General features: G+C 32.5%; 1 protein-coding gene across 2 annotated transcripts in view; it reads left to right on the top strand.

The window, feature by feature from the left end:
- The window catches only part of CLOCK (clock circadian regulator), a 109,011-nt gene that overhangs the window by 76,107 nt on the left and 16,083 nt on the right, over positions 1 to 16,821 (top strand). Inside the window, exons 10-18 of one of the 2 annotated variants that reach the window (XM_051965973.1) lie at positions 1,516 to 1,634; positions 3,460 to 3,542; positions 3,724 to 3,830; positions 4,818 to 4,965; positions 5,493 to 5,568; positions 11,569 to 11,710; positions 12,602 to 12,702; positions 13,240 to 13,329; positions 16,220 to 16,366. In XM_051965973.1, coding sequence (XP_051821933.1) covers positions 1,516 to 1,634; positions 3,460 to 3,542; positions 3,724 to 3,830; positions 4,818 to 4,965; positions 5,493 to 5,568; positions 11,569 to 11,710; positions 12,602 to 12,702; positions 13,240 to 13,329; positions 16,220 to 16,366 — 1,013 coding nt within the window. Of the gene's footprint in view, positions 1 to 1,515; positions 1,635 to 3,459; positions 3,543 to 3,723; positions 3,831 to 4,817; positions 4,966 to 5,492; positions 5,569 to 11,568; positions 11,711 to 12,601; positions 12,703 to 13,239; positions 13,330 to 16,207; positions 16,367 to 16,821 lie in introns of both variants that reach the window. The other variant, XM_051965972.1, reaches the window with a different exon arrangement.

Here is a 16,821-nt window from a genome sequence, read left to right as displayed (position 1 = left end):
CCTATGATTGTGAGGCTTTAGTCCTACTTTCTTCACCCCTTCCACGACTTTCTTGTTCTAGAAATCGTTCCCTTCATTTTGGGTGTCTTCATCTTTCCATTTCTGCAGGTGCTTTTCTATTGTCCTAATGTCCGGGTTTCTCTGAATTTTCCAAACCCTCCCTTTAACCTTTACTTTACATGCTATCCAACTAAAAATCCAGTCTTTGTCCTCTCCACTACCAAACTCTCCTTTGTGAACGTGTGCAAAGTATTTTAACCTGGACCTCAACTTCTCATCTTGAATATGAGAGAACTTCTAAGTAAGGCCCCTGTGAGCTGTAATTCTATGATCCTCAGTCTTTTACAAGTTCCAGCTTCCAAACTGACTTCACGCCATATGTTCTACTGAACCTTCTTTCTTACCACCCTTCCTTTCCGCAGCATTTCATGTTGTTGACTGTATCTTTCTTCTATGTGTCCTCTCCCATAGATTCAGACATAGCCTTTTCTCCTGGCTTCTCTTCTTAGCCACTCTGCTGCTTCTCTCTGTCTCCAGCATCTTTGCTTGCCAGTTTCATAGATTCTTATGCTTCAGCTACTTTCAAAAGATTCTCTAATTTTTCCCTCCACTGACTTGTGTCTCCTTCTGCTTATAGCATATATCCATTTCAGTGTACCAGTAATACCATAGTCAAATTACTTATTTTCCCCCTCACCCTCTTTGTCTTCATGAATTTATTGTTTCTTACAAGGACATCAAACTCCAGTTTTTGAGACTTTTGTTTCAGACCACCCTAGGACATAGGTCTACAGCATTATTATTTGTCTCAGTATTGAAACTGTCTCCTCATAGATTTTTCTCCCCCACCAGTATGCTCTCTATTTCAACCTATTCTTCATATAACGTCCTATCTTTCTTATACAGTTATATATAGCATTCTTGCTCAAAAATTCTCAGTATCTCCCTTTTGCTTACAAAATAAAGTTTAGCTTCTTTTGCCAACCATTCAAGACCCTCCACAAGGAAGTGTCACTCTACTTTTCTATCTTTACCTCATAGTAAACCTCTCTGACCAATGTTCTAGGTAAATTGGACTAGTATGCCTTACCCCATATTCTTGCATCTCTGTTGTCTTGCTTAGGCTCAACTGTAAGCCTGGAATGTTTGTCTCTTTCCTTGGTGAAATCCTTTCTTTAAAATTCAATTCACATTCCCCTCTCCTCCATAAACCCTTCCCTTGTTCTATCTGGTAATGACCTTTTCCTGATCAGATCTCTGCTAGTGAGATGTTTTATGTCATGTTGAAGTAGTTATGGTTCAGTTATCTGTATATTCTTATTCCTGTAAAAAGCTGCGAGCTCTGTGAGGAGAGGAGCCAGGACATAGAAACTTCTTATCTCCTTTAGCACCTTCCACTCCTTTCACAGCAATTGGCTAATGTTTAATGGTTAATTGAATGGCATTGACCAAAAGAATAGAAGTTTAAAATAGATGATATAACTGCTGATATTTTTTTCTTTGTCATTCATTCAGTATCCAGTTCATCACACAATGGTTTTGAAGGAACCATACAGCGATCCCATAGGCCTTCCTATGAAGACAGAATTTGTTTTGTAGCTACTGTTAGGTTAGCTACACCTCAGTTCATTAAGGTATGTTTAGAATTTTGCTTCCCAAATAGGATATTATTTCAGCCTGTCATTTGAACTATCTGCATTCTTTCCTATTTCTAGAATAATAAAAACTGAAATACATTGAAGTCTTGAACTTATGAACTGTTGAGCATGTACAATCAATTATAGCGTTTTGCAAACAGTTGTTTAAATCTTGTTATCAATCAATTCCATAATTTTTATAGTTATGATAATTTGTATTTATGTGGTATTTTAATGCTCATAAAATTTTATCCTTACAATAGTCTTGTGAAGTAGTTAATACAAATACTATCCCATTTCACAGCTGAGGAGGCTCAGGCTCAGCACTTAAGTAATGAGCCCTTGGATCCAAAGCTATATATGGGCTATTGGGGAGATTCCATCTTTAGTTCTCCTTTTACTATATCAAAAATATTGCTTTAGATTTATTGTAGTGAGCAGTATGTACACTTTAAGTGCATATTGTTATTTGTTTACTGGTTTCTGCATTTTTTGAATACTATCCTACTTGTACAACAGCATAGTTAGTTCTTAATCATGGTGAAGAAAAGTAAGGGTCTAGATAATAATCTTAAATAGCTGATTTTTAAATTATTAATTTTACTTTAAAATGCCATCATTACCTTATTTGCTATAAATTTACTCTAGTTTTATTAGTGAATTATTCTTATTTTATTAATAAATTGAACTTGCATTTATAGAAACTTAAAGAAACTAAAGATGAGAAGAAGATGAATTAAACATATACTAGAAGAAATTTAAGATTTAAGAGTTATGAATATAGTGCCTGGGTGAATGGGGATAACTCAGATCAAAACTTTTCAGACCTCAGTTTTCTCACGTAAAAAGTGGAAGGGGTAGTTTAGGTGACTTTTACGATCCTTTCAAACCTAAATTTACATGATCTTCTTTGAGACATTCACAATAGAATGTCCTAATATGGATGATCAACAGTTGATTATTCCACCTGAAATATGATAAAGATTCATTGAACAGTCAATGAGTCCAAGTGTTTCCTTCAGAAACAAGTAGCTTGATCTACCAGTAAAAGGACATTTTCTTTCCTTTTCCTATTGCTCATTCTTACAATGGGTATCTCAGCCTTTCAAATCTAGCCCTTGACTTTTCTCTGTCCCTCAAAATGTTGTGATAGAGGTTGATCAGTATCTGTCAGAATCACAACTATAAGTTTGCCATCATTGCCCAAAAGCACTTTGGTAGCAGTTGGGTTGCCAGAAGACCCCTCCATGCATTCTCTTTTCCCATGGCTTGGGGGCAGTAATGACCATGGGCTTCTGGGGTTTGTCCTTACTCTCTTTCCTAACCTGAAATCCTGTAAATGGATAAAGGACTTTAGTGCTTAATAGTACAGATATTTAATAGCCTTTCTTACTTAGATCTCATAACTTATTCTGTGCCGCTTCTCCAAATGCTACAAAATTGAACTGACCTCTCACATGTACTTTTCTACATCATAAAGTTAGTCCTCCATGGAAGTTCCACCAAATGCTCATTTGCATCTGGTTCCTTTAATCTCTAAGAGATAACACTGGACCATTCCATTTGCTATCTCTTGTTCGCAATACATGCCTCTGATGAGGTCTTTTACTCCATATCTCATATCCCAGTAAGCATTGGAAACATGCTGTAACCCTCTCTGTCTGCCAGGCTTACCTTGCCCTAAAACTTTTTGAAATGTTCATTTATCATTCATTGCCAGCTAAGGTTTTTATAACAATATAGATCATTCTGAATTATTCAGAAAAATATTTCTAAATTATGATCCATTTTAAGACTTTTTTTTTTTTTGGCTTATTTATAGGAAATGTGCACTGTTGAAGAGCCCAATGAAGAGTTCACATCCAGACATAGTTTAGAATGGAAATTTCTCTTCCTAGATCACAGGTAGGACCTAAGAAAAAATTTAGGGAAACAGACATTATATTTTTCCAAGCTAATCAGAATTGGCTTTGGAATTTTTATGCATTTTCCAAAATTTATCTACTAAAAGATTTTACTAGTTGTGTGACTTCATCACAATAAGGTAACTGCCTTTTTATTATTTTTCTTTTAATGTTTAATCTAGGGCTCCTCCCATAATAGGATATTTGCCATTTGAAGTTCTGGGGACATCAGGGTATGATTATTATCATGTGGATGACTTAGAAAATTTGGCAAAATGCCATGAACACTGTAAGTAAATGTTACTATTTCACTGTATTCATAACTGTTTTCTCAAATATTGAAATCTTCATAATAGAGGATAAGAGGAAGTTATTAGGATATGATAATTTTTAGTATATGAGTAAAAAGAAATGGGGAATTTCACTGCATATTTATATTTGCATTGAGGTTGGTAGAGAAGGGGCCATAAATAATAGTGTTAATTTTCTGTTACTTTAATGTTAAATAGCATATCACAAATATTATATAATGAGCAAGTCATACCCTTAGGATGAACATTCTTTTGGAAATTGAATGGTTTGTAAGGCTGATTGCTATTTATTTACTGAGTAAAATACTATTTCATGAAATTGAAGTTTGCAAATACATAAACTTTGTATTGAGAGACTCCACCAAAATATATTTCTTTTTTTGCTTCTGATTTTAAAAAAAATCATTATTGGTTTATCTTAAAAAGTAATCTACTTTAAAGCTAAATTTGATATTTAAGTCTTTGTTTTCCTGTACTGATTGAGTAAAGCCCTCTAAATAAAGCAGGTTAAATAACTATGCCAAAACTCAAAGAAAATTTTGAGTGCAGTTTAGTTTGATTAGCAGAAGTCTACAATGTATTTGCTTGATTGATTTGAAATCAGTTATTTATTACAAATAAAACAATAGACAAGACTAGACCTCTCTTGACTGTGTGTTTATATGCACATACATGAGGGGTGTGTGTGTGTGTGTGTGTGTGTGTGTGTGTGTGTGTGTGTGTGTGTGTTGTGTTATATAATTTTGAGTTAAATAACAGATTAACTGTTTTGAAAAGTACATTAATTGCTTGAATCATGAAATTACTTCTAGAGAGTGTTTGTTTTTGACTGAATCACTGTAGATGGCAGAGTTTGTGGAAATCAAGTCTTCCTAGATTCTTTGAGAAAGTATAACCTTTTGTATGAAAATCATTCCTAATAATTAAAGATATAAATCAAGAATAAAATTTTTTTTCTCCTCTAGTAATGCAATATGGGAAAGGCAAGTCCTGTTATTATAGATTCCTGACAAAAGGGCAACAGTGGATTTGGCTTCAAACTCATTACTATATCACTTATCATCAGTGGAATTCAAGGCCAGAGTTTATTGTTTGTACGCACACAGTAGTAAGGTAATAAATAGTTCCTTTAGAGAGTCTTAGATGATAGTTAATAAATTTAGTGACATTATTAATTAAAAGGAAATAAATGTGTTTATGGTTTTTAAATCACCATTTTAAAAAATCAATATTAGCAAGAGAAGTAATGGAAATTATCTTAAAAGTATAATCATAACATTTTGTAACTTATGGCAGAAAGTACAACATTAATGTATATACAGAATTCAACTAGATTTACTTTTAGAAGTAAAACTGGGGATTTTCAATATTAACTTTCTCTTCATTTACTTACTAATTAATTAGTTATTATTAATTTTATATTTTAATACTAGTTTTCAGCAATATGTATAAATTTGGGGTTATCTAAGAGAAGTATTTGAAAAGGGAATAAAAACTGTAGGTGTAGTTTTGATGTATGTTTCACAAAGAAAAGACTGTAGAAGTAATTCACAAGTGACTAAGCAAAGATCAAAAGCAAATGTTTTAAGTGTTTAGAGTGACAGTATTATGTGTTCTTATGTGTTTGTCTCCCTTTTCAGTTATGCAGAAGTTAGGGCTGAAAGGCGACGTGAGCTTGGCATTAAGGAGTCCCTTCCTGAGATAGCAGCTGATAAAGTAGGTTTCTTAACATTTCTAACAAATAGATGTATTTTCATTCATTATAATAACTTAAGAAATAGCATTTTAAATTAAAATTATTTGACTTTTATGTTCCTCAAACTTCATTTATAAAATGAAAATGGTTTGTTGTGAGCAGATTGAAATGATTAAATCTTAACTCAGAGGAAGAGATTCAGAATGGCAGAACTCTTGTTATCTACAGCTTATTGAAGTTTGGTGGAAAATGTGAAGGAGGTCAGGAGTATAAGATAATATTATTATTAATTATCTTATACACTTATTCTGTGGCTCTGCTCAGGTCACTTAATCTTTATTTGCCCCACTTTCCTCAACTGTAAAATGGAGTTGCTAACAGCAGCTACCTTGAAGAGAATCAAATGAGGTAGTTGTGAAAAGTGCTTAACATGGGGCTTCCCTTCCCTTTCACCTCTTCCCTTACTTCAGGGCAGGGGATCCAGAGTGTTTGATGAAAACATTTATGTGGTGTTTTTCTTCTTTAAAATATAATGGTTCTCTCTGGGAGCAGGTTTCTTGGGGAGTATTTCTGGAGGCAGCCTTAGTTTCAGTTAAAAGTAATAATCACCCAAATACAGCCAGGTGATAAAAGTTCAGATCTTTTATTGCTTCCTCCAAAATAGCCCGGTTAGCTTAGAGGCCTATCTCTCTGATTGGTTCCAAGAGCTCCCTCCGAATGTCTCCAAATCCAAAGGTTTGTCCTTCAGCCTCCAGCCAGCCAGGTGGAAAATGGAATGAATCTCTCTTACCTCCGAGAGAGGGCTTATGGGCTTCCTCCCAGAGTGCTCTTCTCCAACCCCTAGCAATATTCCGAAGTAACTCATTTGACTGGCTCCCTGAGGCTCTATTTATGCTCCTTCTCCAAGAGTGGGATTGTGGGTTTCCTCCCAGAGTGCTCTCTGGCCCTAAGAGCTTCTTGCTTATATGAGCTCTCTAAAGATGTGAACACAAGCGTTGTTTTGATCAGTTCTACTTAGTACCTTGTTTCTTCTGGCCCGTAACATCTCCTCGTAGGAGCAGATCAATCATGCTAAATTAGCACTTTGTAAGGATTCCAACACATTTATGTCTTAGGAAAATTACCTAAAAAGAATATCCTTTTAATGTGAGAATGTCCTTTTATCTTTCCATGTCACTTCTTTCTTAGAGAAGATGTTGACTTGATATGGAAATTATTTTCTCCAGATGTGAGGAATATCTTTGATGTCTGAGAAAGATTTCTTTCGCTGACTGCCTTCTGTCCTTTCCAGCTTCATTTTTCCATGCTATCTGTATTCCCTCTGATGATGATGCTTATCCCTTTCCATTATTGATGATTGGAAACTGGCTTTTTTGTGTATAAGAGGGGTGATTTTTATCATCCTCTTCCCTATTAATTTACGTTTACAAAAGCTTAATAGGATAAAGTAAAGAATTTAGTAGTCACAAATGAGTTAATTTCTAACAGTTTTTCAGATAATAGAATCCTAAATTTGGAGCTGGAAGAAATCTAATCCAGCACCTTTATGCTATTTATGGAGACACCTCTCAAGTCAAGCTCAAGGCACTGTTTCATCATTCTTAGAACCATAGCTTAAAACCCTCCACCAACATGCTTAACCTTAATAGATATTTTGCTGAGATGGGATTGTAAAAATAATTGTGACAAAACATTCCCTTCAGAAATCTGAAGACTTTTCATGATTATACATGGCATCAGTGGGAAGAGAGGGCACATACATAGATGACACTAATAGAGAAGCACAGACTTGGGGAACGTTAGCGTCCAAGATAACTCATGGTGTCCATTCTGCTCTTATTATCTCTCCTGGGCAGGTCATTCAGCTGGACTATGTAGTCTCTACTTGCCCTGATCCAAAGTTTGATTTCTGATATGCCAGTCCTCCAATAGTCTATAATTGCCTCTCCTCTCTGCTCTCACTAAGGCTATCTCCTTCCTGGACTCTTCATTTAGAATATATGTCCTACTTCTTTTTAGAAGGATTACCTAAAGTCAACAACCTTTTGGTCAGCCATCAAATAGTTTCCTTCTAATTATATCAAGCTTTACTAAATGTTTTCAGTAAAGGAATTATGGAAGGAGTTAAGAAGTATAAACACTTATTTTCACTTCATTTAAGAACTGACCACTTCATATCTATTATCTTCCCAATGCTTCCTGTGATTATCTATTGGGCTGTCAGGAAAGCATTCTGATCAACTCTCCTCCCTCCCAACACGTATCAGCAAACTGAGGCCTAGTGAGGTTGGTTAAGTGATTTCCACAAATGTTTGAGACAGCACCATCATAGTTTATGTGATAACCAAAGTGATACCACTACTATATAAAAGTGAAAGTAAACTTGAATAAATTGATTTTGGACACTTGTATAGCTCCAGTCTGCAGTTTCATAATATAATAAAACATAGAAAACTTAATTTCATTTGATATTATTGCTATTACTTTATTTGAAATTTTATTGAAGTGATTCAGGCCAATCCCAATAGATTTGTGATGGAGAAAGCTGCTGCATCCAGAAAGAGAACTATAGGACTTAAATGTAGATCATAACATAGTATTTTCATCTTTTTTGTTGTTGTTTGCTTGCTTTTTTTTTCCTTTTTCATTTTCTTTGTCCCTTTTGATCCAATTTTTCTTGTGCCGCATGATATGCAATATGATAATTGTGGAAATATGTTTGGAAGAATTGTACATGTTTAACCTATCTTGCATAATTTGCTTTCTGGGGGAGGAGGAAAAAGGAAGGAAAAAAATTTGGAGCAAAAGGTTTTACACAGGGGGTGAGTGTTGAAAGCTGTCTTTGCATATATTTTGAAAATAAAAAGCTATCATTAGTAATAAAAAAGGAAAAGTACATAGAATTCTGGAAAAGAAATTAGATTCAAGATATCTATTTTCTCCTTTTAGGAAAAAGAAAAATTCTTTATAACAAATATATATAGCAAAGCAAAGGAAATTTTGTCATTGGTTGTATACAGAAGTACAAATGTCTCATTCTGTACCTTAAATCTCAATCAGGTGGCAGATAGTATGTTTCATCGTCCTCCATTGGAGTCTTGGATAGTCAAGATATTATTGTTTGATATAGTATTGATTGTAGTTCTTACAACTTTCAAAATTGTTTGTCTTTATAGTGGTATTACTGTATAAATTGTTTTCCTTCATTTGTTCTTCATCATTTAATTATCAGTTTATAGAGGTTTTCAGAATTTTTTATTTTTATAATATTGATGTTATAGTGTAAATTGTTCTTCTGGTTTCTGAATACGTCTATATATGTTTTTCTTCTTTGAAATTATACATTTTCTGATTTCTTAGAATATTTCATTTAGTATTCTGCTGCATTCATAACCACAATTTAATCAGTCATTTCTCATTTATTCCTTTAGTTCCCAGTTTTTTGCCACCATAAAATATGTTGTACATGTAGGACTTTTTAGGCCTAGCAATGTTATAGCTAAATTAGAAGGCATACGGTATTTTTTTCATATTTTTATTTTCCCCGGTTATATGTAAAACAATTTTTCTCCATTTGTTTTTAAAACTTTGAGTTCCAGATTCTTTCCTTTCTACTCCACCCACACCCACCCCATCCCCCAGTTAAGAAGGCCCATGTGAAGTAATGCAAAATATTTCCATTAATGTTGCAAAAGAAAATGTAGATCTTCTGTTCTCCCTTCCTCCCCAAAAAAACAAAGACAAAAACAAAAAAAAATCACTTCTTTCTTTGGATATGGATAGCATTTTGCATCATAAGTCCTTTAGAGTAGTCTTGGATATTGGACATACACTATTCATTAACTTTTTGTTAATAATTCCAAATTTCTTTTCAGAATTTTTGTACCCAGCCACAGGTGCACCAACCAATTCATCATCATATTTGTTATACCTCAAGCCCCTTAAACATTTACCATTTTCTTTTTTCATCATTTTGTTAAAAGAGGAGGAAAAAAAACTATAGACTTAATGTCCCTAATGAACATCGATGGAAAAATTTTAAATAAAATATTAGCAAAGGACATACAAGAAATATTAGCAAAACAACATTTTTAGTGATTTTATACTATTTATGTACTATATATATATATATATATATATTTATATACTATGACCAGTTTGGATTTGTAACAGCAATGCAGAGTTGACTTAATATTAGGAAGTCATAAGTTTAATTAATCATGTTCATAATAAAATCAATAAAAAATTTACGATTATATCATTAGATGCAGAAAAAGCTTTTTACAAAATATAATACTGACTACTCAAATACTCAAAACACTAGAGAAAAATAAGAATATATGAACTATTCCTTAAAATAATAAATAGCATATATCTAAAATCAAGAGCTTCCATTACACATAATAGAAACTATAATATTCCCATTAAAATTCCCATAGAATGTTCTTTATTACCCCTGTTATTTGACATAGTATTAAATTCAAGAAAGTAAAATTGGTGGGAAAAGTATAGGTAAAGAAGCAGCAAAATTTTCACTTTTTTAGGTGTTATTATGGTGTATTTAACTGTCAACTAAAAATTAACTGAAACAATAAGGAACTTAAGCATATTTTCAAGATATAAAATAAATCCATACAAATTATCGGGAAAAGACAGAAATTCTACTTTAAATAATTGTAAAAATAAAAGAATATACAATAACTAATCCAGTACTAAATATATGGGTGTTTATCTGTCAGTATAATATGAAAATTGTAAATACAACAGCAAATCATGGGTTATAAAAATACAGATCTAAATAATTAGAAAATAAATCCAGTTATTTAGATTGGAAAATATTAATTATTCTTGGATAAGAAAGGCCAATTTAATAAAAATGACAGAACTACATCAATTTATTTACTTACTCAGTGTTATACCAATTAAACCATCAAGAATCAAATCAAATAAAACTAAATATGGAACTAAAATTTCAAAAAATAATGAAATTCATGTGGTGACAAGAAAGATAAGTATCTCAGAAATAATCAAAAACAGTGAGAATGAAGAGGGCCTAGCAGTACCAAATCTCAGTCTTTACTGTAAAACAAGATTTTCAAAACAATTTATTATTGGTTAAAAAATAGAGATTGATCAGTAGCACAGAATAGGTATGTCACATGCAGAAGCATCGGTCTCTACTACCATTGTATTTGTAAACACAAAGACAGTAGCTGCTGAGAAACAATCCCTAACCCAGACTTCTGGGAAAATTGGACAATAGTATAAGAAAAATTAAGTTTAGACCAATACTGCTTTTCATTTGCTTTACATTTCATGCCACGAAAGACTGTTGTTGGATTTGTGATCTAAATTAGAGAAGTGTGGGGAAAAAAATCATTTAATCAGATTGATGGATACAATATAAGTTTATTATCAAACCAAGGATAGAGAAGATCAGAGAAGATAAGATGGATAATTCTCATTACAAAAGACTAAAAAATTTCTGTAGAAATAAGTCCAATACAACTAAGAAGAGAAACAGTGAACTGTGGAATGTTTTTGTAATGAGTTTCTTTGATAAAGATCTTATTTTCAAGATATATAAGGAACTGATCACATTTAAAATAAGAGCCATTCCCCAATTGGTATATGTCCTAAAGATATAAATTGTTATCTTAAGGCAAGAAATCCAGACTTCTATAGCCATATAAAAAATTGCTCCAAAATATTGTTAATTAGAGAAGTGTAAATGAAAGCAATTCTGAGATTTCACTTCATGCCCATGATATTTATTCTCTGTCCAATGACTGACTTTTAGATGAACCTGTATGATATATAAAATGGTATTAATGGTGTTTGTCCCCTGCTTGTAGATGAGAACTACTATTTTTGAATGCTTTGGTAAAAGATCTCCTTAGCTGATAAGAGTGAAAAAGTAACAGAATTTTTAAAATATATATTTCAGAATGAATTGTGTTTGTCTTTGAAACAAAACACAACAGAGTACTTATTTTGACAATAATTATTTGTCTCTTTAGAGCCAAGACTCTGGATCTGATAATCGTATTAACACTGTTAGTCTCAAAGAAGCATTAGAAAGATTTGATCACAGCCCAACTCCTTCTGCTTCATCCAGGAGTTCACGGAAATCCTCTCATACCGCAGTGTCAGATCCTTCCTGTAAGTACTGCTGAAGTGCCTCTCTTTAAAGAATGGTAACCCACTTTTTCTTTTCATCTTATTTTTCACAGTAGCATATTTATGAAGTGGTCTTTAGTTTTAAAAATTGTGATATGAAGGTATTGAAGCATTAAATAGAACTTAAATGTGTTTGTTCAGTATGTCCAATCCTTTGTGACCTTATTTGAGGTTCTCTTCTCACAGTTACTGGAGTGGTTTATCATTTCCTTCCTTTATAGATGAGGAAACTCAGGCAAACAAAGTTAAATGACTTGCCCAGGATCACACAGTTAGGAAGTATCTGAGTTGGATTTGAACTCGGGGCTTCCTGACTCCAGGCCCAATGCTTTACTCACTGTGGTGCCCAGCTGCCCTAATTAAAATCACAAATGTTTGTATTTCTGCAACATATGTTAATTGTTCAGTTTTTAAAAGAATGAGTGCTTAAGTCATCAATTAAATACATTTAAAGTTTTGATTTTTTTTTATTACTCATTAAAAAAAAAGTTTGTTTCCCTTTTGTAGGAGAGACAACAAATGTTCTGTTACATGTTCATTTTTATAACTGTCTTACTTCCAGTAACCTTAGAAATTTGATGTATGTTTTAGAATGTTCTGACCATAAGAAGACAACTTTATAGGTTTCATCCAATCTGCAAATACTTTTTCGTGATGAAGTTGTTTTTCTACATTGAGCATTTTATATGCTCAATTAAAAGAATAGAAATATAAAGGGATAATTATATTTAAGTATCCAAAAATGAATTTGTATTAAAAATTTTTTTTTACTGAAAGATATTTTGAAACGAATGTTAGGAAAATTTTTGTAAATTCTAATGAATTTATATTATATATTTTATTTATTTATTTATTTTTGCTTTTTAATACCAGCAACACCAACAAAGATAGCAACAGATAATAGCACTCCTCCCAGACAACATTTACCTGGACATGAAAAAATAGCTCAAAGGAGGTCATCATTTAGTAGTCAGGTAAAGTCTTGAATGAATAATTTACTTTAAAATATATTTATAAACATTCACATAGAGAAGATCCATGGTACTTATTTACTATTCTTTCCAAAGAGATAAAGCTGGAACCATCCACATTTACCTGGAGACCTAAATGTTTTGTGAAATATTTTCCATTAAAAAATTACTTAAAACTATTTTTAAGTTAAAAATATATAGGTTAACTTATTGTAAGAAAATATGTTTAAAGATGAGTGTTCTTAAAAATCTAAGTTTTGTTTGCATTTTAAAGGAATGTTTATGACTTTTATGGAAATATGCACAACTTCACATGGGTCTTCTCAGTATGGGATGTGGGGAGGAAGGGGAAGAATCTGGAACTCAAAATTTTAAAAACAAATGTTTTACATGTAACTGGGAAAATAACATTTTTTAAAATTAATGAATAGAAAAAGTTTAGTAAAGACACAAATAAATAAAGGAATGTACATTTCAAGTAGAAGTGTTTATGTAAAAAAAAAATCCCAAACCAATATTGTTATTATTGTTTTTTCCTAGTCCCTAAATTCTCAATCTGTTGGTCAGTCTTTAGCACAGCCAATGATGTCACAAGCCACAACTTTACATATTCAACAAGGAATGTCACAGGTATGAAAATGAATTTTAGTTTTGTTTTATTATTGTAAATGAATTGTGTTCAGCTTAATTATTACACTTTTGAGATTTAAACTTTATGTAACTTGTTTATTTAATATGCATATTTGAGATGGAAAAAATATAGGTTTTTTTTTTCTTCATTGTAGAAAAGGCAATTGAATAACTTGCTTTTGTTTGAAAGGTTACTGAGATTAGAGATATAGTTAAGAAAATATACATTGCCTTACACAGACTAAATGTTCATTATGTGTCTGAATGAATGATCCTAATTTCCAATTTGAAATTTACCACCTCTGATTATAGCTTGAATTTTCAAGACACATTCTGAAGTTGAAAGACAAAACTCTACTTGTTTTTTACATCTATTTCTCTGTGATGAACCATGAATAATCAATAGGTAATCTGCTTAACATGTAAAAGAAATAATAATTTACATTCTATTTTTCTAGGGAGAAAGGAAATAGATAGTAGTTCGCCTTTAATTTCCCTTGGGTAGAGTGCTGGGAAGACCTGAGTTCAAATATATATGACTCTAGTTATATGACTATCATTTGAATTTTAGAGCTATATACATATGATCTAATCATTTGGGGTTTTTTTCACTGTTAGAATTATAATGGCTAAAAAATAAGTTTGAGAATATACTTTAAAGCAAAATTTAAAGAAAGAAATGGCAGATTGATGCATAACTATAAATCATTAACTCTTTTTTTATATTAACTCATTTTTTAAAATCAGAGGGTATTCTAGATTGAGTTCACTTAGAGCATTTTTCTTTAATGACTGTAGATGAACTCTTAAGTAAAAACCTACTTCTTGCTCCTACTTATGGACATTTAAAAAAATCCTGCAAATATATATATATCTAGCCTCTGGTATATGCAAAGAGCACTAGTTCTGAAGTTAGAGATTCTGGGTTCACATCTCACCTCTCCCTCTCACTGCCTTTGTGATCAGCATCTGAAAAATGAAGGAGCCCTAGATGGGCTCTGTTGTCCTTCTGAATTGATGTAGCATGATGATCCCATGCTACCAGGGAGCCCCAAAACACCTTTCTATGGCTGTGTTCTCTTTTTCCCTTTGAATAGATGACATTCGTTCTTTGACAGTCCTGTTCTATACAATGCTAATTCCCAGTTTGGACATGAATTATTTGACTTGCCCATTAAACTTCTAAGAGGATTTTATAGTTATTAAAACAACTACCACTACTACCCAAAAACCCCCTCCAAGACTAGATCCAAAGCATTATTAAGTATTATCTAGTTCCTGAAGTGTTTTCTAGCTCTTTTTTTTTATATCTCTTATAAAATATCCTCAGGGGCACCTAGGTGGTGCAGTGGATAGAGCACCAGCCCTGAAATTAGGAGGACCTGAGTTCAAATTTGGCCTCAGACACTTAACACTTCCTGGCTGTATGACCCTGGGCAAGTCACTTAACTCCAATTGCCTCAGGGGAAAAAAAAAAAAAAAAAGGTTATTCTCTGATTTGGAAGTTTTGCCTGATAGGCAAAATGGTGTGATATATTTTTCCTTTAAAGTTTTTCATTGTTTTTCAATCGTCATTCAAATTGTATAAACAATATAAAATGTACATAATTTCATTAGCATGAGGAAGTTCTGGGGAAAGGGCTGGTGTATGCAGGAGAGCTTGAAAAGTCCCATGTGGGATGAGCCAGATTAGACTGTAATTGGCAAGTCTGTTTTTAAAAAATAGAAATATAACACAACATAGATAATATTAATTTTTGGTTCACTAAAGCCTACAGAGATAAGTTTCTTGGTTGAAGTTCTTGGTGCAGGGAGCTCCAGCTGAGGAAACTATCTATTGTCACATGTTTCTTCTCAGTTCTGCTCTGTGTAGAGACAAGAAATTACATGATTAGTCTAAAACCTTACTTGTAATTAATAATTAAAACATGTCATTTTGGCTCTGATTTTTTTCTTTTACTTTTTGGTGTTGCCATTTTCTCATTTGTATTTAATTGAAATTATTTAAATTATGAAAGCATAGTTTAAAAATAAACTACTCTTTTATAAAATGTTTATCAATCAGATATCATGCATCCCCTTAGTTCTTTAAATTTTTCTTTAAAAAAAGGAAGAGAATAATTTTTTACAAGGGATATCTGGTCCCTTGACTTTCTACTAAGGTTTTTTTCACCTCTAATAATTATATAAAATGTAACTATTAGGTACAATGTGTTCCTTAGGACAAAATCTTAAAATGCATATATATATATATATAATGTATTTTGACTTTATGGGTACTATTGCCTTTCTTTGGCTTTCAACAAGAAAGCATTGAAGGTAAATGTGGGAAGAAATAAAGTGTTATTCTCTTTACTAAACTATCAAAGAAACAAAACAGCAAAATTAGAAATGGCGAGAAATGGGAACTGTTTCTATCCATAATGTTATGTCAAAAGAAATAGCTCCCTGATTCTATTTTTGTTATGATTAGAAAGTTTTACAGTTCTTTATTTGGTCCTCATTAACATTACCTTAGAGCAAAGCCTTAGTGGTATCAGCGACTCAGCATAATGTAGTAGTTTATCAAATTAAGTTTGGATTCTTCTGTTGCCATCATTCTAAATGGTGAACAGACTTCATTTGCACCAAGAAAAAAATGAAATAATTACGTAAAACATTTGTAGACCTTCACATATTATAGAAACATGAGTTAGCATTAGTCTTATTTTTTAGCAACCAAATAGAAAATTTTTTAATGTATATTTTATATGAAATTATGCTTGCAGCTAAGATCTGGTTTTCATTGGTATATATACTAGATAGGGAGGATATACTTATTCTAGAGTCATAGGGAAGGAATAGTTCTGAAATATCTTATTTCTTTATGGTACTTTAGCCCATGTTTCAGTTTTCAGCTCAGTTGGGAGCCATGCAGCACCTAAAAGATCAGCTGGAACAACGAACCCGAATGATCGAGGCAAATATTCACCGGCAACAAGAAGAACTCAGAAAAATCCAAGAACAACTACAGATGGTCCATGGTCAAGGGCTACAAGTAAGTGACAATAAAGTTTGACTACCAGCATTTGTGAGTATGTATATGTGTGTGCATATGAATGTGTGTGTGTGTGTGTGTGTGTGTGTGTAAGAAAAAGGAATATTCTTGTCATAGACTTACTGACCATGAGGTAGAAGTAAAGTATTTTGTTTTATAAAGTGAATCCAATAATCCTTCAACAAGCAGTTATTGAACACCTACTCTGTGGTAGAGTATATACCACATGGTCAAATCCCAGGAACATTCCATTGGATGGAACTCCCTCTAGGTTAGATCTTCCTGATCTTTTTTTGTTTATCATGCATCCCTTAGATAGTCTGGTAAAGTTTGTGGATGCCTTCTCAGAATGGTTTTAAAGCCATAAAAGTAAAATACATGAGATTACAAAGGAAACCAAAGGTTAGTGAAAGTCTTTGAAGGACTCCTTGAAATCTGTCCATAGATTTCTTAGC

This window comes from Antechinus flavipes, chromosome 6, assembly GCF_016432865.1.
Source record: "Antechinus flavipes isolate AdamAnt ecotype Samford, QLD, Australia chromosome 6, AdamAnt_v2, whole genome shotgun sequence".
Classification (NCBI taxonomy): domain Eukaryota; kingdom Metazoa; phylum Chordata; class Mammalia; order Dasyuromorphia; family Dasyuridae; genus Antechinus; species Antechinus flavipes.
This window is presented reverse-complemented; position numbering and strand designations above follow the sequence as displayed.